Here is a 22,278-nt window from a genome sequence, read left to right as displayed (position 1 = left end):
AAAAATGTAAAACCACACCAGAGGTTTTAAAGCATTTTGTAAGAGCTTGATTATTGTTTTGTTGATTCATTGAGTAAAGCATTGTGATTTCTCTCACTTTTATTCAAGGTTACAGTCGCAGTTTGTCTCCACGTGGCTACCCATCAGCATCGACCCCTCAGCAGTCGGGTTATGGGTCCAACGGGGGCATGAGTTACGGGGCAGTGCCCATGAGCAGTCTGGGTGTTTCAGGGTCACCTGGCTTTAACAGTGCCTCCCCAAACAGCTCTCCTTATGCTAGTGAGTTTCAGATTTCCCTTTTCACCTTCTTTTTAATAATCGTCCTGCTGGAAATACAGTGATTTTAGACAGTCAGATAAAATGTTGGTATAATCGAAGCAACTTTCTTTTTTTTGTCCAGTAATGCCATCTAGCCCCACAGTACCAGGCTCCAGCTCCTCATCCTCCCTCTTGCCCTTCTCATCTTTCCCATCCTCTACCAAACAAAAAAGTGCCTTTGCTCCAGTCCTGAGACCACAAGGTTCACCGTCACCCGTTTGCCAAACTTCAGGAGGCACCAGCTTTAGAGGTATACTGTAACTACAGTTATGAAACCAAATCAACAGATCTGCTTTTTAAGTTTTACAAACATGTTTTTTTCCCCAAGGCACACTCTTAAAAATAAAGGTCCTGCTCTGTACTCTACTCTGAAGTAGGAGTTAATTTAGTCCCTCCAAAAGGAGTAAAATTGTTCCCAGTTCCTGCGGTGTTAACACGCCAAAGAGATTTATACTTCCGCTAACAGTTACTGACCCTATACTGGTGCGAAAGACCCTATACTGGTGCGAAAGACCCTATTGGCATCAATGGTTCCATGAAGAGCCTTTAACAGTCATTGAACCTTTTCATTGCACAAAAGATTATTTTCAGTGGAAAAATGTTCTTTACTCTTAGCAAAAAATGGCTCTATTAAGAACTGATCACGGAAAAGTTCTTACGGAAACCAGGGCCAGAGTTTCTTCATATTGTGACATAAGAAAAATAACCTTATATGACCAGCACTGCAACCTTTCAGGAAATGGATGATTTTTTTAAATAAACACTGTTATCAAAGTTGATATTGTGGCTTTATATATGATCATATACTTGCATGTGTCATTATATTATTAACACTTTACCAAAATCAAGCTCAAATGAAGTTACAAAGATTTTGACCTGCGAATGTCGTGTATTTTTAAGGTTATGAAGTTTATTGTAGCTATGTGGGCGCCCAGTTTTTTGGGCCAAAATCTCATGTTATAAAAGATGAAGCTGCTACGCACAGGCTATTTAAGACAGTATTGGCTATGACTCAATGACAAATCCTAGACTTAGGCACTCTTCTCCACGCCTCAAATACATAGAATATTAGTCTTTATATACACTCACCTAAAGGATTATTAGGAACACCATACTAATACTGTGTTTGACCCCCTTTCGCCTTCAGAACTGCCTTAATTCTACGTGGCATTGATTCAACAAGGTGCTGAAAGCATTCTTTAGAAATGTTGGCCCATATTGATAGGATAGCATCTTGCAGTTGATGGAGATTTGTGGGATGCACATCCAGGGCACGAAGCTCCCGTTCCACCACATCCCAAAGATGCTCTATTGGGTTGAGATCTGGTGACTGTGGGGGCCATTTTAGTACAGTGAACTCATTGTCATGTTCAAGAAACCAATTTGAAATGATTCAAGCTTTGTGACATGGTGCATTATCCTGCTGGAAGTAGCCATCAGAGGATGGGTACATGGTGGTCATAAAGGGATGGACATGGTCAGAAACAATGCTCAGGTAGGCCGTGGCATTTAAACAATGCCCAATTGGCACTAAGGGGCCTAAAGTGTGCCAAGAAAACATCCCCCACACCATTACACCACCACCACCAGCCTGCACAGTGGTAACAAGGCATGATGGATCCATGTTCTCATTCTGTTTACGCCAAATTCTGACTCTACCATCTGAATGTCTCAACAGAAATCGAGACTCATCAGACCAGGCAACATTTTTCCAGTCTTCAACTGTCCAATTTTGGTGAGCTTGTGCAAATTGTAGCCTCTTTTTCCTATTTGTAGTGGAGATGAGTGGTACCCGGTGGGGTCTTCTGCTGTTGTAGCCCATCCGCCTCAATGTTGTGCGTGTTGTGGCTTCACAAATGCTTTGCTGCATACCTTGGTTGTAACGAGTGGTTATTTCAGTCAAAGTTGCTCTTCTATCAGCTTGAATCAGTCGGCCCATTCTCCTCTGACCTCTAGCATCAACAAGGCATTTTCGCCCACAGGACTGCCGCATACTGGATGTTTTTCCCTTTTCACACCATTCTTTGTAAACCCTAGAAATGGTTGTGCGTGAAAATCCCAGTAACTGAGCAGATTGTGAAATACTCAGACCGGCCCGTCTGGCACCAACAACCATGTCACTCTCAAAATTGGGTTAAATCACCTTTCTTTCCCATTCTGACATTCAGTTTGGAGTTCAGGAGATTGTCTTGACCAGGACCACACCCCTAAATGCATTGAAGCAACTGCCATGTGATTGGTTGATTAGATAATTGCATTAATGAGAAATTGAGCAGGTGTTCCTAATAATCCTTTAGGTGAGTGTATATATATATATATATGTGTGTGTGTGTGTATGTGTGTACTGTTTCTTGAGTAAAGAAAATGCTGTATATATTCAAACAACCAGATCTTTGTTTTCCTTTGCATTGCAAACAAGCAGAGATGCTCCACCAAAATGTGTGCGCTCTCTTCATTCACTATAGAGGCGGGTGGAGTTATGAGGTTTAGGAGCCAGATTTACTAAACAGGGCAAATGAGCGTGAAAGCGCAATTCCAAAGTAGCGCAGATGGGAGTGGAAAGTCCTGCACGTCATCTACTGACAACGTGCAAATGAAAGAACTCAGACGCAGCCGGATCATTTCTATAATGACCAGCGCAATCTACCGAGAGCAGTGCGAATTAGCGTCTGGTTTAAGATATGCTTTTTTGGGGTAAATAATGGCACAAATACCAGTAAATTGACTCGCGCAAACATTAGTAAATCGTGTTGCGTGACTCATTTAAATACTCTCCTCCCGTACATTTTACATCTGAAAGGGAAACTCCTACAAATGCATATGCAATAAGTTCAGCCACAAAAATAACCCTGTTCACGCCTTTTCAGCGCTAATGTTTCACCGCGTGTCCTTAGTAAGTCCTGACCGTAGTTTTTAACGCCAAAGTTTAAAATGCTATCTGTCAAAAGTAACTTATTTCTCAGGAACTGTGCAGGCATAGCGTATGAATTGTTTATTTAATCATATATTTTGTATAGATGCATGTTACTGCCATAATGGAATAAATGATTTATTTTTTATTTTCATTTCCAGCAATGACAGGTCTCGTGGTTCCTCCGATGTAGAGGACGAGTCTCTTCCAGTCCTCGGCGTTACAGCCCGTGGCCAGACCTGGACTGACACCAACGTTGTCTCTTTCAAGCCACACTGAACAACAGCTGTCATGAAGAATGAAAGACAACAAGGACATATTTAAAACACTTTTGGGAACCTTCTTGAGAGATATCCACTCTATGCACACGTTTTGCCTCTTGATTGTGAAGGGATGGTGTTACTTAAAGGTTCTTCCACCCACAAAATGCCAAAAGAGCTCTAATTTGAGAACATGAGACTTGAGACTGTTACACGTTTTTAGCCGTGTGCTCTCAACAGACACACTGGTCAATAGACTTTCACCGCAGTAGATGCCAGTATGGGATGTCAATTGTGTCAAAACTCAGTCTTTTTTTAATATACTGATAGATACACATCCCTAAACTGAAATTGTGTTTTTAAAAGTATATATATTTATCAGGATTTTCATTTAGAGAAACAGAAAGTGTTTATTTAGGTTTAGGTTTATGAACTGATTACCTCATATATTGACTTATTTAATGACAAAAACTATATAAGTTATATTTTTAGGTTAAGTACTAATATAAGGAACCATGATTGTATTTGCTATTATTTGGTATTGCTATGTATTTGTTTTTCTGTAAACATTTTTATAGGTTGTCATATTGCTATTGATATTAAAATAGTGACTGTAGATTTTTACATGTAAAAGTTTTGTTGTTAAATATATAGATGATATTTTAATTCTTTTCCAACTTATTTATAAACATGTTTTCACATTTGTATCCCTTTCAAAATATTTCTGACATGCACTAAAATAACAGATTTACTCATGGCGTTATTTCTCTTGCACGTGACCAGCCTATTTATTCCTTTTAGTAATCATTAAAGAGTTTATTTTTTCAATTTTTATGTTATTCCAAACCAAACAAAGGCAGGGTTGTAATTATGGATTATTATTTTTTAAATAGACATATTAATCTGTGTTATCAGGTGAAAAATATAGTTTTTTTTTTTAAATCATTTGATGTTGCTGCCTATAGAACTGATACAGTATTGCTCTTCTCTTTTCCCCCATTCTTCCTCAGTGAGTTTTGTCATTAGCATTGGTAAACAGGATCATTTTGACCACCAAATTAATGCTATGCATGAAAAGAACATCTGTTTAATTAGTGCAATGAACAAATTGATATGTGCGCTTAACATATTCTACCCGAATGTATTTACAGCACACAGACATCTGTTTTGATAAAAAAAAATACCCACCAAACAGTGAATATGATCAAATTATTTGAGATGCAGAAAGTACATTTGTAATTCTTTGTTTCATTCTCATCAACAGTGAGTAAAAATGGCGATTTGAATAAATCCAGCCATTCTGCTCTTTCCACACAGGATATGTTGAGTTAATCTCACTAATTCATGGCCAACAACCTGCATAAATACATAATATGTAAAATGCACGTATGCATTCGTTAAGTTCTGCTGTTATACATACTGAGCTGCAGATTTTTTTTTGGACAAAGAGGGTTAAATGGGGGTAAAGATGAAGCTTTTTTTCTTTTTTTTAGCTCAAGGCCGTTTGCTACATTTTGACAAATCCTTTTTGAGGTACATTATAACTCTTCCAGATTCACGCCTCCTCTCTGAGTCCCCTGGGTGTCAATGGCAGATGGAACACACAGAAAGAGTCCCTTGTGTGTTTCTCCAAACATAACAGAACGTCTCTCTCACGCACACATGCATTCAGTACATTTTAGCCACATGTCCACTTTCACATAGATTTGTAGTGCATGCACTTCGCTTAAGATATTTTATATACTCACATGCTTCCAAAGACTGTCTGAACTTGATCATTGATCATTTATAATATGATAAAACGTTTTTTATTTTATTTTTACTTGCTATATATGTATTACTGAAAAAACTGGTCACCATCATGATCAAATATCAAGAGAATAGTGTGAATTCTAAAAGTATGATATAGGATTTAAAAAGAAAATGATCATTTTCTTAAGAGAGTTTCTCAGTTTTCTCATTTCGCCTTTTATCTCTACTGTCCACCTTATTTTTCACAGCCGTTTGTAAACTGATCTGCTTCCAGGTAACCTTTTTTAGTACACAACTAAATACATAATTACCATATAGCAGTTAATGTGTAATAACTGTCAAAATCCAAAACATAAGAAAAACATAACACAACCATAACCTACAACATGCAGAATAGCCTAATAATTGCTGTCAACAAAATGTAAACTCTAGAGAAAGAAGATGGAGACAGAAACACACACGCGCACGCACACGCACGCACACAAAGCTAGGAATTAAGTACAGGATACAAAAAATAAAATAACTATAGGGAAAAAATAAATAGTGCACAATGTCAGATATCTGAAATATGAGACGATTTAAAGAGTTCAATTTAGGTGAATGTCTTAATTATGCTGAGACGGTTGCTGGTTGAATGACAAATTAAACAAATCTGACAGATGGACAGCACACAATACCCAGCAATGGGGGGGGGGAGTCCTCTAGATAATTGTGTTGGAGTCAGTTGGGTCATCAATCACCCTGAGCTGTAAAGCAGCGTTCAGTCCATGGCACTGATGTAAAAGCATGCTTGATGTCATGTAATATATATGTTTAATTCAGCATTCACAGATGAGCCTATGCGTGACAGAAGAGGAAGATGGCAGTTTGGAAGTGATTGTTGGTCTCGATTGGGTGGTTATAGGCTCAATAGCCAAATTTGAAATGATAAGAAGTCTAAAAATAGCTGCCTAAAAGGACTAGCAAAAAAAAAAAAAAACTAAAATGATGTCTTTTGGACATCAAAGGCTCATGCTTATATATCTGTCATTCATGTTTTCCATATATATACATATATATGGATTCCATCAATAAAAACAAAACCTGCTATAGTTTAAATGTATGTGTGATTAAATATGCAAAGCCATATGATGATTATTCATTAATTAATTGGGGTTGCGGATGTTCTCTCTCATGCATTAATTACATCCGCATTAGCATATCAATTAGATGAATCAGAGATCATGTAATTAAAGCCGGAGTAGGAGCACCTGCTGCCTCTGTTTATGTTTGTGTATGTGATATCATGCCTTTGGCTGAGCTACACTGGTCAATCAGTTGCCTCTTTATTCTGCTTGCCTCTGATGGAATGTTTCACATTTAGATATTTTACGAACATTTCTTTTTTGACATTTTAAGTAGAAAAATCAATTAAATTGAATTAAAATAACTAGTAGCCTAATTATTATGTGATTTGCATGGTATGCAACATCGTTTCACAAAAGAACACATCTTAATTAGAGGAAGGGTTTTCCACACAAATATCTAATACAATCTAAAATGCATTAGCTGTTGATCAGCAGTCCTCTTGAATCAGTCCGCTTGCTCAAACTACTCATGGCTTTTGAGATGGGTCCATCTGCTGGCCACATGATGTCCCAACAACTCTGATTGGTTTCAGCTACATAACACATAAGTGTATTTTCTAATGCAACAACTTCAAAAACTACATTTTATACTCCATGAATCTTAAAACATTAGTGTGTCCAGGAATCCCTCATTAACAGACACAAAACCCTTTGATGCTCAACATGTGTCATTATGGATACACTTGATTGTAAAATTGACAACTGGATTAGTTTTACGCACACTACATATTATCCTTTAGTTTTCCTATGCATGCGTCCACTGTATGCTCCATTTACTTCCGTATTCACATGTCTCTTTTCATCACTTTCATCATTTTCTTTTTCATCTCTCTTTCTGCATCAAACTGATTCAATGCTCGTAATTCGTTTTTCTTCCAGTTAAACTCGTCATGTGTAATTACCTTACAGTGGACATAGGTAATCTCTTCCTGGCATCCCAGCAGCGCAGGGTCAGTGGTGGTGGCTTCTGCGATTTGAGTGGCCAGGGTCCACTGGATGGGATTCACAATCACCGGAAGAAGGATGGTCTCAGGCTCATCAGGGCAAGGAGACTTGAGTTGAGATGAGACTGGGAATCTGCCTGTTCTTAAGCACCTGGACAATATGAGACCATGAAGTCAAACCAGCTGAAGAACAGGGCCCACCGCGCCTGGCATTACTGTCAGTAATGATGAGGAAAGGATGACAGGGACCCTCCACTCCTTGAGTGCCAGCTTGATTGCAAGGAGTTCCCGGTTGCCAATCATAGTTCTGCTCCACCAGGGAAACTTCCCATGGAGAAGGCGGCACAAGTGACCAGACGTCCTGTTTTGTCCCGGGACAGTCCCGTCTTTCAGCTCTACTTTTAGTCTCCGGACTTATCATGAAAAAAAAGTTTTTTTTCCCCTCATGAATTAGCATGTTGCTAGCATGTTTTATGCCATTGCTAGCATAAATTAGCATGTTTTAACACTTTGCTAACATCAATTAACCTGTTACTAGCATGTTTTACCACATTGCTAACATGATTTAGCACGTTGATAGAATGAATTATCAGGTTTTAACCACAGACTGTAAAGAAATGTGAATGTAGTGTCCGTGACATCACCCGTAGGTTTCAAAAGAACCTTTTTGAAGCCCAAAGTGTGTGGAGCTGGCTGTCGCCATCTTGGCAGCATGTCACTGCGTGTCACTCCCGGATAACCGAAAATAGGCAAAAAGGCGGGACTAGCTGAGGTGACCTGACGCTAACAGACAGCAGACAAATGGCTAGTAGTGACAGCAGAGACAATCCACCTTGTCACTCAAGTGGCCATGCCCTAATTATGCAAAACTTTAAGGCTTAATATAATTTAAATGGATGAGTTATAAAAAAAAAATCACTCCCCTCACAGTTGTCATGAAGGGCAAAATTAGCTATATAGACCAAAACCACTTTTTGTACCAGGCTGTTTTCTGCTGTAAATTTGGGCATTTTAACATGGGAGGTCAATGGGATTTACACTCTTTTAGAGCCTGTGTGTGAGTGGCCAGTCGATGAATTCCAGTTTAAGTCACGTTCATGTTGGATTCAAGAGAAAGACCAGAAGGTTGCCGATTGGTTTTAACACATTGCTGACTTTAATTATCATGTTGCTAGCATGATTTAACATGTTGGTAGCATGAATTAGCATGTTTCTATAATGATTTAGCATGTTGCTAACATGTCCTAAGCTAGTTGCTAGGCTTTGCCAGTTACATATAGTGGATGAAGCTTATACTTTATTACAGTTATTGTAGGCTATTACAATATTAACCTCCTCAATGAAAACGTATGGGACTTTTATGATTTTAACATGTAGCCTAAATTAACATTTGTGGAGCTCGTTTTTGCCATTGCTCACAGAGTCAGCTATTTTTCTTTTGTGACACAAAGTTGCGAATCTGATAAAGTGCATGAATTTGAAGACCTTTTTGCATACAATTTTGTTGTTTATGGCCATAGTTTTGGGTATAGTTTCGCATCATATCTGAGGCTATAATATATATATATGTATACATGCATGTACATATATATATAGAAAATAATTATACACCGTACACACACACATATATTATGTAAAAACAAACTTTTATTTTGGATGCGATTAATCGCGATTAATCGTTTGACAGCCCTAATATATAGATAGATAGATAGATAGATAGATAGATAGATAGATAGATAGATAGATAGATAGATAGATAGATAGATAGATAGATAGATAGATAGATAGATAGATAGATTTACTGAACATCAACAAAGATAGGCTACTGGTGGTAGAGAAGTAGGAGTGGCCAGTAAAAGCTCTGTTTATTGAACACAAAAATAAAACACGGACACAATGGCTTGAATCAACAACAAACGCAGAGTCACTCTCAGGTCTCTCTTCTCGCTGACAGACAGCAGGTTTTTTGATAACACCTGTTAGTCTCAGTTACACACAGGTGTTCCCTTACCTCACACATCTCCCGATCTCTCCCTCTCTCTCTCTCTCTCTCTCTCTCTCTCTCTCTCTCTCTCTCTCTCTCTCTCTCTCCATCCTCAGACCGCGCCCTCTAAAATGCTCAATGTGGACTATGATTTACTATAAACGTATCTAGAAATGAGTGCTTATGAAAAAATATAGCAGCAAGCAGGCAGTATAATTCCAGGAGGTCACGTGCCAGCTGAGCAATTATTATTAAGATAATTATGATAACACTAACGGATATAATACTATCCTCGTTTATGGGAAAGAGGAAGATGAAAGCTCTCACTCGAGAAGAGAATTGACATCTGACAGAAAAATGAATGCTTTTAAACTACATATCTCCAATTTTGCATTTCAAACAAAAATGTTTAAATAATGAAAAATCCCAGCTGTTATACTTACTTCCAGTTCATTTGTCACACTGGAACCCTCTATATTCCATAGTCTTGCTTTTATATATATATATATATATATATATATATATATATATATATATATATATATATATATATATATATATATATATATAAAAGATTACGTAGATTATCTTAGATTATTTGTCTACGTACAAAGAAAAAAAAGAAAAAGAAAAAAAACAGCCAATGGCGTTAGGAGGTGTGGCATTTATTGTTAGATGTAAGGAGAGATGTTGTGTTAGAGGTGTAAAATATCGGAGATATTTGGTTGCAATGTGTGGAGCAAACATGAATATTCATGAGTTTCCTGTTTCATGCAGTTACCATGAAATCAAAATTTACACTTCTAATTTTTATGGAATAATGCAGTTATTATAAGAAATGAATTATCAGTGCACCTTATGTTTTTTTATTCACAAGCCCTCATAATTTTTAATCAAAATAACTTCCCCTTCATCTTGCAACAACATCTCTTCTCTGATGATGTTTGCACCATAACAATTTTAGAGACAAAAAAAAAAACATCTGATGCAATGTGAATCAGATCAGTTTGACACAAAGTCATGGAACTATTATTGTGTTGGTCAATTTGTGAAATAAGCAACCATGCAGTAGCCTACTTTTCACTTTTAGTTCTATTCTATAATAATAATTAAACAATTAAATAATAATAATACATCATATAGTAATTATGCACATTTATTGTAAATGTCAAAGATAAAAGTTACTCAATAGAGTCGTTTTTTGTGCTAAATAAAGAGAACAACTGATAAACAACTGATAAAGCTGTTGTTAATGTTAAAATGTTAATGTTGTTGAATGTTAAAGATTCATTCTCAAATGAGAAAACATGAGACATTCATTTGGAACAAATAATTTGGAATTTACATACATATTTACAAACAAATATCTTATCATACTGTACAAATGAAAATTGCTACAAAACTTGTTATATTGGTTATATTGTTGGTATTGGTCATTATTACATATAACTCATCACCTCATTAAGATCTTAAAAACAAGTAATAAAAACTCAGTGAGTGTTTTAGCGCAATTTTCTCACCTCATGGGATCACAACACTAAGAGATAGTAAATCTTTTCCTGGATTTTTTGTGTGCGTTCCCAAGATTAGACCTTCCTTAACATAATGCCGAAAACCCGAAGTCTCTAGGTGGTCTGGTTGAGGAGTAGATAGAAGTGCAAGATTGGTGCGCACAGACGCACAGAACAGAAATCATGAGTTAACAATCGCAATTTGTCCGGTGGAAAATTGCGCTAAAAAAGGTTGCAAAGAAAATGTTGAGGTGAGGATCTATTCACAATGGTCATTTTTTTTAATCAAAAACAAAAGACTAAGGCACTCCGGAGAACCAGGAAACAACAAACGGGAATAAAACACCATACACGATGAGAACAGACCAAGAACCAAACAGGTTCACCTATGTATGTATATATAGATATATATGTACATATGTGGGAGAAAACAAGAAACAGTTGGGACTAACCAATTAACAAACCAGTAACCATGGAAACAGATGAAATTGGGACTAAACACAGGATGAAACTGAACTCAATGTAGAAAAACACAAACAAGAGGAGACATAACCCCCCTTTATTGGAACGCAGTCAACGTCATTCCAAACTACGACATCCCTCCGTCCTCAGAGGTAACCAGCATTAAATCCAGTACAGACAGGCCAATAAGCTCTGGCTCCAGGACGGACTGGGCCTCTGTCAGACAAGCGCACATACACTGGTTCTGGGTCTATGATGAGCATGACGAGGGCCAGGGACTCGAGGAGGTCTCTAGAAGGACATCCAGGACAGATTTGGGAGGTTGAGATTCTTCTTCACCTCACCCACTGTGAAGGTGCTGAAGTGCCCACTCCATGTACTCACAGAAGGTCCCTGGAGGACCAGCCCCAAGCAGAGGAGATTTTGTATGTGCATTTAATCCAGCATGGAAAAATACTCAGAGGTAGTCGTCTGGGTGATGCACACACGATCAGGTCTAAAAACTCACGTGTTCCTCAAGGGGACAATCCCCCTGAGTGAGGAGGATCTGCACTGCTGCTACATCCATATACATCTCTTCTTCTGTCACAAGGTGGTTGCAAAGACAGAATTAAGGCCAAGATCTATTAACTAAACACAGGAGATGAAACTGAACTCGAAGTAGTAAAAAAACAAAAACAAGATGTGACGCATTCAGAGGATGTATCCCATGTTTACACATGAGTGCAATGCTGGACTCATATTTATATAAGACATGAGAAATTCAGGTCTTCCCCTATTATTTTGGGAATAAACAAATAAAATGCAAGTAGGCTATAGATTAAACATTTGTATTGATGCCCCACATAAACTGCCTGGTTGAAAGCAGAGAGGTACTGTGTTATTGTGAGGTATAAATTTGCAGATGCTACTTGCCTGAAGGAACTGCAATATTTATAAAATGTATAACATAAATAATGTTTAGTGCAGTATATTTGCTTTAAAATAAGTTAAACTTCTATAACTTTAACTTGACAATTAAAGGGGCTATATGCAAGCATTTTCATGTATTCATCGCTTTTTTTGTTTTGTTTTGTTTTTTGAAAAGCCTAAATTTAATCTGTTCATCATATAAAGCGATCGTGTCTCTTCAGAAAATTTGGACTAAAACGCTCAACATGGATTCGTTTTTTACAATCTCTTTATGAACTTTTTGAAGTGTCAAAGTGGTAGTTGCGTAGCTGTCAATGGAGGGACAGAAACTCAGATTTCATTAAAAAGATCTTCATTTGTGTTCTGAAGATGAATATAAGTCTTACGGGTATGGAACGACATGAGGGTGATTATTAATGACAGAATTTTAATTTTTGTGTGAACTCTGACTAATGTGTGGCTAATAAAACTATAGGGTTTCTGAATTCTACATAGCCCTTTTAACAGTAAATAAGCTATTAAATAACATATAAGTTGTAGGGCTTTACTGTGATTTATTAGTGCTGCCAGTTATCAGAAATTATTCAAATTAAGCCTACATCCTACTGACCATTTGTAGAAACCAGCTTCAGATAAGCTGGTTTGGTGTGGTCTACTGATCTACCACCTGCATGTTCCAAAACGCAGATCGAGCTGGTCATGCTGGTTGACAAGCTGGTCTAACTGGTTTTTCCAGGTGCACTCGAATATCACAGAACAGTTCGTGTTTCCTCCTCCCTACTGGACCAATATCAAAACACACCTGACCTCCCGCTGGATCTCGCGATGGAGGCTTTAGAAAAGCCATTGAGCGCGTCTATAAATTCGGTCATTTCGATGGGTTTGGCGAACAGCCTTCCGGACAGCCCGCAGCATCACGCAACATCACGCAGCATCACGCAACAATGAGTGACACAGCCATTTCTTTCGCCAAGGACTTTTTAGCAGGTGGAATCGCCGCCGCGATCTCCGAGACTGCTGTTGCGCCCATAGAAAGAGTCAAGCTGCTCCTTCAGGTACGCTTTATAACGAAGTAGCCTACTATATCTACATTACCATATTCACACGAAATATGTACACTCAAAAAAATGCTGGGTTGTTTCTGTAAACACATTGTTGGGTTGATTGTGCTGGGTCAAAATATTGGGTTGTTTGGGGTACTGTAAACACATTATTGGGTTGCTCATGCTGGGTCAAATGAGTTGTAAGGGGGTTATTCACAAATAAACAGTTGGTTGGGTTATTTTGACCCAGCAACTGGTTTATTCTTTGCGGAACTTTCTGGATCTTCACTTCAGACTCGAGGAGCACGCCACACGGGAGCAGGCAGTGTTTTATGGTAAGTTAATAATGTTTACCTATATTTTTAAAAAGTTGTGGTAACTGCAAGCTAATTTCACTGTTCAACATACAGTCTTTGATATGGAAGTAAGAGGGGTAACGTATTTATTCTGTGAAACCTAAATAGCCACAGCTAAGTTAGCCGGTTAGATTTTTTGACAAAATTCTGCATCGTTAAATCCTTAATTGTAAACCAGCTAGGCCTATATCAGCAGCCTTTTTAAAATATGCAGTTTAAATGGTAAATTCATCACGTAATTATCGTATTCATTGTGGACGTTGTGTATTTAAAAGTGAGGAAAGCGTTTTGAATGAAATCCATATAAGCGCGGTATATTTTTAGTCCCTCACAGGGCTCGCACGTAAAATTGCGGGAAATTAGTCTCAAGGTTATTGTAGCTACTAGCTAGTGAGTTGTGTGTGGAAAGTCTGCTGGTAGCTATATTGTAGAAATACTCGTCAGAAGAAGCGACTGGGGTAAGTTCCAGCATAGACTCCTCCTGCGTGTGTCTTCTGTAATGTCTGTCGGGATCGTTCAGAAAAAAATGAACTGAGGAATAACATCACGATACGCGCCGTCACATTGTGATCTGGTTAGTATAGTGTAAGGAATTTCCGCCTGGATTGTCAATGGACAGGCTCCAGTTTTGAGAAGAAAATTATTAAGAATCATCGTCAATATTTAAAACTTTAAACATGTAGACTTACAGTAGGCCTACATGATACCCTACCATGCATGTCATCTTTCATTTTATTGTGTAACATTATCTAAGCGGCGATCATCAGCGCTGCCAGTCAGGAGATTAACGAGCAGCTTTGTTGGTTTGTGAGTTTTAATGTTACAGAAAGACACTATCAACATTACAGTAATATTTTTACTTTTATTGCCTAAATGTTGACAATATTAGTCCAAAGTACTCTTTTATTACTATAATTCAGTTAGCAAATAATGAATTTTAATAGACATTTTGTTTGTTTGCCACATTTAGTCATATTTGGTAATGTTTGCAATAACATTTTTTTTATGCTTCCACAAAAAAAAGCTTAACTTGCATGTTAGTTATATTGCAACACTCTAAGTGATTGTGTGTAATCAACAGGTGGGGACCAACATGGTTGAATATTCACAAAATGAGATGACTGGAGCATTGCTGCATATTCTGTGCCTCAAGAATGAGACGAGGAGGACATGTCAGACCTTTCCCATTGTTCCAGGCCACACCATCGAGACCGAGTCTTTGCTGGAGGCTAGCTGTTCATCTTTGTTTCAAAGCTTTTTTGTTTTTGATGTTAAATACACAAAGCAGTGTTTCCCCACCTGGGAGTTTCTCCAGCATGTCTTGTATCAAATTAATGGAAAAGAGTCTTCCTCTGTAAAATTTGAGGATTACAGTTGTTTCAGGCCCACGTGATATTTAGTCGCATTTTAAATGTTTGTTGCAGTTCTTAATAAATCAACACACCTTAATAAATGAAATCGTAATCGTATAAGTTCAAATGAGTTGCTTAATGACTTTTAAAGGTGCATTGTGTAATATTTACAAGGATCTGTTGACAGAAATGCAATATCATATACATAACTATGTTTTTAGTGGTGTATAAAGACCTTACTTAATGAACGTTATGTTTTTTATTACCTTAGAAGTATACATTGTATAATTGTAATAATTGTATACAAAAAATTATTAAAGATATTTTTTTTAAAACAATTAAACGAGATTTAAATCAAATTTACAGTGGCCTCTCTGGTTTGTTGTATTACAGAGACAATAATTATTTTATATTCGTAATATAACAAATATTTGTTACTAATTTTATTAAGGCAATGAGACATGAAATAACCCAGCATAAGTAGGACTTAACCCAGCAAGAGGGTTAATTCCACCCACTGTTCTGGTCAAATGAATGACCCAGAAATATGGGTTAAATGGTAAAACCCAGCACTTGGGTCAAACCAACCCAGCGCGTGTTCTGTCCAATAGTGACCCAGCCGTGTGGTTAAGGTTGGGTTATTTTTTAACCCAGCAATTTTTAGAGTGTAGGCTATTACATTCTAAATTAGTAAAAAATATATTTTTCACACATTTGTCCATCTTGGTTAATAGTAGGCTATTCATTTATGAATAGGGCTTGTCCATTATAAGATAATGTTCTTAATGATATACTACATAACTTTATCTTTATAATAGGCCGATAATAAAAATATATTCGACCAATGATGATTCTGAAATATGATTCGCCCGGACTGGAGCCAAAACTGTTGCTATGCACGCGCATCTGACACAAACTGCGCGCTATATTTCAGTGCTGTTGTTCATGTTTGGATATTTCAGCAAGCAGTTTGTTTTGTGTATAATCAGTTTAACAGCATTAAGTTAAAGTGAACTTTATCATTCAGCATGCATTGAGCTTGTGCATTGTAGACGTTTTCTTGAATTCTTGAATTCAGTTAAACTACTTTTGTGAAAATAGAGAGGTATGCTATTATATCTCTAAATATTTTTTCCATAAAGTATTAACGATTAAAATGTTTTATTTGAGTAAGTAGCCTATACATAATCTGTCAATCAGGTGACTATTCACATTCTAGGTATTTATCCAAGCTATGAACAAATTATTTTGTCAGTAACATAAAATATGCTTTTTGAAAAAAGAAAAAAAGAAAATCCAAAACCATGTAATGCTGAGTTTGGCATGTTTTCTTCACATTGTCAAATTCCAAATATACCCCTCAAATGCCCATATGCCTCATTTCAGAGGCGACCATAATTGCAATAATAAATCAATCAGAAGCTCAGAGCTATAGAAATGCATCTTTATATTTACAAATAGGCTAAAACTTAATATTGCGAGTATAGGCTACTTATTACATGATTCCCACTCTGCTACAATGCCAGTGAGCAGCAGCATCACACAACAAAACAGATTATAATCAGCACGATCTATTTTTGTCGACTTGCTCAGTTTCCACTGGTGTAAGGTCTTTCAAGCGCACAACCTCTATGTACTGTAATTCAACTCTCGGTTTGACCTGCTTTGGGGCGTGGCTCCCATGCTAATGAAAACGATCTGAAAATCATAATTTTGGAGTAGAAAAGTTACAAACTGGTATTGAAATATTTTGTTGACTGACTGACAACTTTGTCAACAAGATCGTGCAGACAATTAGAATTCTTTAAATGATGTGCTGATATTTAATTGTTTGAAAAACTGTGCCATTTTCTTACAGATCCAGCATGCCAGCAAGCAAATCGCAGTAGACAAACAATACAAAGGTATTGTAGACTGTTTAGTACGTATTCCCAAGGAGCAGGGCTTCCTGTCCTTCTGGAGAGGCAACTCGGCCAATGTCATTAGGTATTTCCTAACACAGGCTCTCAACTTTGCTTTCAAGGATAAGTATAAGAAGATTTTCCTGGATGGCGTTGACAGCCGTACTCAGTTTTGGAGGTACTTCGCTGGTAACCTGGCGTCTGGTGGAGCTGCTGGAGCCACTTCTCTGTGCATCGTCTACCCGCTCGACTTTGCCAGAACCCGTTTGGCTGCTGATGTCGGGAAGACTTGTGGGGAGAGAGAATTCTCAGGCCTTGCAAACTGTTTAGGAAAGATCTTCAAGTCTGATGGTGTGAGGGGCTTGTATCAGGGCTTCAACGTGTCTGTGCAAGGCATCATCATCTATAGGGCGGCGTACTTCGGCATCTATGACACTGCAAAAGGTAGCTTTTCAAGACTAGAATCTGCCACCATCTGGGGCTTTGCTATAGGGCGGCACGATAATCAGGATTATTTTACTCAAATTATAATTGCGATTATTAATAATTTTTCATTTGAGAAATGTCTTTACATTTTTTTTAGTTATTGCTCTTTCATGCACAGATATGCAAAGATAGGTGCATTTATTCAGCAACCACAATTGCAAATAATGTAGTCGAGACACATGTTTGGAGGCTTGTTACCAATTTAAAATAACGGAAATGTCAAATGAAAAAAAAAAAAACATTTTCAGTGTAAAAAAACAATGGGCCAATGGTAACACTTTATTTTACAGTGTCATTGTTACGTAGTATGTTACATTTGGTTACTATAGTAGTAACTATAAATTAAGCATAATTACATGCAACTAACCCTAAACCAAACCAAACCCTAATCCTAACCCTATAGTAAGTACATGTAGTTAATTAATATTACTCAATACTTAAATGTATAATTAGAGTGTAACAATGACACCTTAAATAAAGTGTAATCGTTTATTTTAAAGTGTCCTTGTTACAGTGTAGTTAAACATTTGAGTACTGAGTAATATTAATTAACTACATGTACTTAGGGTTAGGATTAGGGTTTGGTTTAGGATTGGTTGAATGAAATTATACATAATTTATAGTTATTACTTCAGTAATTACATGTAACATGTGTAACAAGGACATTCTAAAATAAAGCGTTACCTTGCAGTATTAATTATAAAGGATTTATCCATGAACATCATTATTTTTTCAATGTGACCTCAATTATTAATTCATGTGACCTCATTATCATTACTCAAATTTGAGTATTTCCCCTCCCTCTTGCAGCGACAACTCTTTTCTTCTATGATATTTACTGGCTCAAGGGCGGGGCAACCTCTCACTCACATGAGATCTACCAAATCAAAGTCAAAAATTTGTTTATTATGTCCTCAAACCAGGAGCCTACTGGTGGCAACATTCTGCATCTGTCATGACGTCCAACTACGACTCTAGAGGCTGTTTAAAGTCCCCCACCACACCCATGTACTGGTCGATGAGGGCCCCAAAAGCCCCCAAATCCTAGGACAAAAAACAAACGAACAAATAAAATAAATACATAAATAATTACTTTGGGCCCTAATAAAAAATAATATTTTGGAAAACAATAGGGCCCTTCACTCTTTCAGTTCTTGGGCCCTTCAGCTCTACACTCAGGGTCGTATACCCACCATAGAGGTCCCTCGGTATATAATAAAGATTGTGAAATAATTGCCTAAATTAACTCTACTTTAGGGCTGTAAGGATATTGCACAACATCAAGATAACCGACCTCCTCATCTGAGCTGTCAGCAGTCTGTCACCACTCGTCAATGTCAAAATGTTTGAGATGAACAATTAAATGAAAGATTTATGTTCACAGAAGTTGAGCGCGAATTCCAGCGTGATGAAACATTTCATATTTGACCGCTGTTTTATGATAGAAATGTAATCAGTGATGCAAACTAATACAATTTTGTTTCAGAGCAGTTATTGTTCAACACTTCTACATGGGGTTGGGACAACTTTTTTTTTTTGTCCTGTTAAAGGCACACTATGCAAGATTTGTACCTTAATATAACAGTTTCGAAAATCATTTTGATGGTAAACGAACTCGTAGTAGGGCGAATCATCCCAATAGCAAAGCTAAGGGGGGGGGGGGGGGGTTGGATCACCGCTGGCAAAACCAGCAATGCAGGTTTGAGAGGTGGCGCGGGCGCCCCAACAAATCTCGCGAGAATCACGACTTGCTTTACGGCACGACGTCACATACACCAACAACATATGAAGCAGCCTCTATGGAAGACACTAGCACGCATTTCAGACGTGAATCATTGCAGAGCCGACGAAGAAACCGAAGAAAGCGCGGTCGGAAGAGTGCAGAGACGGTTCTGCATGAGTGGTATTTACGACAGTAATGTTAAATACAAGTACTCCATAGGGGTCGCTGTTTGAGAAGAACGGAAACTGCATAGTGTGCCTTTAATAGACTTGCACTTTCATAACTCCTGCTTCTGAAAATTGTTAGCTGTTGGTCTTATATTGTTGTTAACCCTTATTGGGCAACGGCATCCATTTTGGTATGTTTGAAGCATGTGTGTTTTACAGGCATGCTGCCCGACCCTCAGAACACTCATTTCGTGGTCAGCTGGATGATCGCTCACACAGTCACTATTGTCGCTGGGTTCATCTCGTATCCCTTCGACACGGTACGCCGTTGCATGATGATGCAGTCTGGACTTAAAGGAGGTAATATCCAAAAAACGTTTACCTCACGTTTTCCATCCAAAATCTGTGTTTGTTTGGTTATGTCTTTAATGTCATGAGTGTTTAATTCTTTTATTTCAGCTGATATAATGTACAGCGGCTCGCTGGACTGCTGGAGGAAGACTGCGCGTGATGAAGGCGTCAAGGCCTTCTTCAAGGGGGCCTGGTCTAATGTTCTCAGAAGCTTGGGTGGATCCATCGTCCTGGTGCTGTACGACGAGCTCAAGAAGAACATGTAACACTTCACAGAGTTACACTGTTTGAAGAAAAAACGTTCAGACCTGTGTATTATGTGAATTGCATGTGAATGCTTTACCCGTGAGGCTGGACTACATTCTTACAAATAAAAGTTCTTTATTGGCATCTATGGTTCCCTGAAGAACCTTAAACATCCATGGAACCTTTTTGTTGCACAAACGTGTTCTTTAGATTATTAAAAAAAATGGTTCTTTTCAGAACTGTTCACTGAAAGGTTCTTTAGGGAAACAACGATGGTTCTTCTATGGCATCACTGCAAAAAACCCTTGGAACCTTTATTTTTAAGGGTGTTGTACTATAGTTATATGACACATGTGCAGTTTTTCTTTTCTTAAATGCCTTAAATTCTTTCCTTGACTTATCACTGGTCAATGTTGTCATTCAGATATCAAATACAAATACACAAATTGTAAGCCTTTTTTTCACCAAGATTTCAATTAACTGTAAAATTCCATCAAATTGAATTGAATAATCTTTACATATTATTCATATTTTGAATTAAGAATTTTAAATAAGTAAAAAAAAAAAACTTCTTTAATTCTTAAATTTCTTAAAGAAATTAGAATTAGAAGTAATTAGAAATCTTAAATTTAAACATATTTTCATTAGTATTTATTTTTATTTTTATGAATATGAATCACATAAACTAAAGGGTCCATTCCCTTGTTCCATTAAGATTTCTAGAACATGTTCTGGGCCCATAAGGATGTCAGGGGACTCCACCACACCGTCCCGTCTCCCCCTCAGTGACGTCCTGCTCTCTTTGGTCTGTTTTTAATCGTGACTTGAATAAAGTCAACTTACTGAAGTCTACTGTTGTAGTCTAAGGTTGTTAATATGATCTGCCTTAAAAATAACCTGTTTGGAACATTGTTATTTTAGTTTTTAATTTTAGTTCTGAATTAACTATTTTTATTAGTTATAATTTTAGTTTTCATGTTAATTTGAGTAATATTTTTATTTTAGTAATTCAGTTATGTGCTGTTTGTTGGCCACAGTTATTGGGTAAATATCTCTGAAGTATATATATTGACATTTTTTAGCACACCAGGGTGACTAGTAACATGAAATTGTCTAGCTATGACGTCTTGTTTCACAGGAGTATAAATATGACGAATACACAAAGGCCAAATTCCCTTAATCATCCATCACAATGAATAAAACCAAAGAATATAGTTCTGATGTGCAGCAAAAGATTGTTGAGCTTCACAAAATAGAAAGTGGCTGTAAGAAAATAGCTAAAGCATTGAAAAGTGAAAGTTCCAATCAACTAAATGTTATGAATCTGCCAGGAAGAGGACGTGTGTGTATATTGTCTTAATGCACGGCGAGGAGAGAGTTTGAGTGTTTGAGAATTGCAGAGATTAGGATCCTGGGATCAGAAAGCTTAAAAAATAAATAAATAAATAAAATCAAACAACCCCTACATCGCCACATGTTGTTTTGGAGGTTTTCAAGGAAAATCCTCCTCGCTCCTCCAAATATTCGGTTGTCAGACACGACTAGAACTTCAAAAGAGACATTTTATGTTCAGATGAAACTAAAAAAAGACTTTTTGGCAGCAAACACACCAGATGGGTTTAGTGCACACAGGGATAAAAGTACCCCATGCTCGCGGTTAAATACTGCTGGATCTTTAATGTTATATGGGCCTATTTTTCTGCTGGAGGTCCTGGACATCTTCTTCAGAAACATGTAATCATGGATTCTAGCAAATACCAAGAGATAAAAAATCTAAACCTGACGGCCTCTGCTAGAAATCTTATAATGGGCCGTGGCCGATCTTAAACAAACATCAAAATCAACACAAAAATGTGTCACTGAGCACAAAACCAAGCATCTGCAATGGCCATCCCATCCCCAGACCTGAACCCTAAAATGAGTGGGTGAACTGAAGAGAAGAAGCGCCAACATGGATCTGGGAATCTGAAGGATCTGGAGAGATGTTGCTCATAATTGTTGGCAGGCACCCTTTTATTAAAAACTTTTTGCAACCTCCTTTTTCCAAGATAACAGCTCTGAGTCTTCTCCTATAATGCCTGATGAGTTTGGAGAACATCTGACAAGAGATCACAGATTTATTTATTACAAATGTAACAATTTGCACCCTACACAAAGGGGTCCTCGTGCTGAAGTTTGAGAATCACTGGCATACGCATCCTGAAACAGTTTTGTTATATTTATAAATCTGTCTATAATTCATTTTCGTTTATAAAGCCTTTAACCCTGGTTAAAGTTTAGCAAAATAGTGATGTTGTGCCAACAATGTATATTACTCTTTGAAACGTTTGACATGCTTTAAAAACAAAGGAGGCAGTATTTCAATGTGATTTCAATGTGTTGAAAAGGCTCTATCGCTTTTTACAACACATTGTTCCAAAGCAGCTTTAATGGAAATATATATATATATATATATTTATTTTAACAGGGGAA

At 37.3% G+C, this 22,278-nt stretch overlaps 3 protein-coding genes across 4 annotated transcripts in view; all 3 read left to right on the top strand.

Moving 5' to 3' along the window:
• The window catches only part of ebf2 (EBF transcription factor 2), a 29,579-nt gene extending 25,387 nt beyond the window's left edge, over positions 1 to 4,192 (top strand). The window contains exons 14-16 of one of the 2 annotated variants that reach the window (XM_079873009.1): positions 109 to 279; positions 401 to 568; positions 3,391 to 4,192. In XM_079873009.1, the coding sequence (XP_079729135.1) occupies positions 109 to 279; positions 401 to 568; positions 3,391 to 3,422 (371 nt within the window). In that variant the 3' untranslated portion in view covers positions 3,423 to 4,192. The remainder of the gene's footprint in view (positions 1 to 108; positions 280 to 400; positions 569 to 3,390) is intronic. The other variant, XM_079873008.1, reaches the window with a different exon arrangement.
• LOC307159391 (uncharacterized protein) overlaps positions 1 to 22,278 on the top strand; it is a 216,538-nt gene that overhangs the window by 149,755 nt on the left and 44,505 nt on the right. The window lies entirely within an intron of this gene.
• LOC307159403 (ADP/ATP translocase 3) lies at positions 12,994 to 20,651 on the top strand. The gene is made up of 4 exons (XM_079872750.1): positions 12,994 to 13,236; positions 16,791 to 17,277; positions 19,429 to 19,569; positions 19,669 to 20,651. Exons 1-4 carry the CDS (start codon positions 13,126 to 13,128, stop codon positions 19,824 to 19,826), a joined length of 897 nt encoding a protein of 298 aa, XP_079728876.1. The 5' UTR covers positions 12,994 to 13,125; the 3' UTR covers positions 19,827 to 20,651.

This window comes from Squalius cephalus (assembly GCF_949319135.1).
Source record: "Squalius cephalus genome assembly, chromosome: 5".
Taxonomy (NCBI): domain Eukaryota; kingdom Metazoa; phylum Chordata; class Actinopteri; order Cypriniformes; family Leuciscidae; genus Squalius; species Squalius cephalus.
This window is presented reverse-complemented; position numbering and strand designations above follow the sequence as displayed.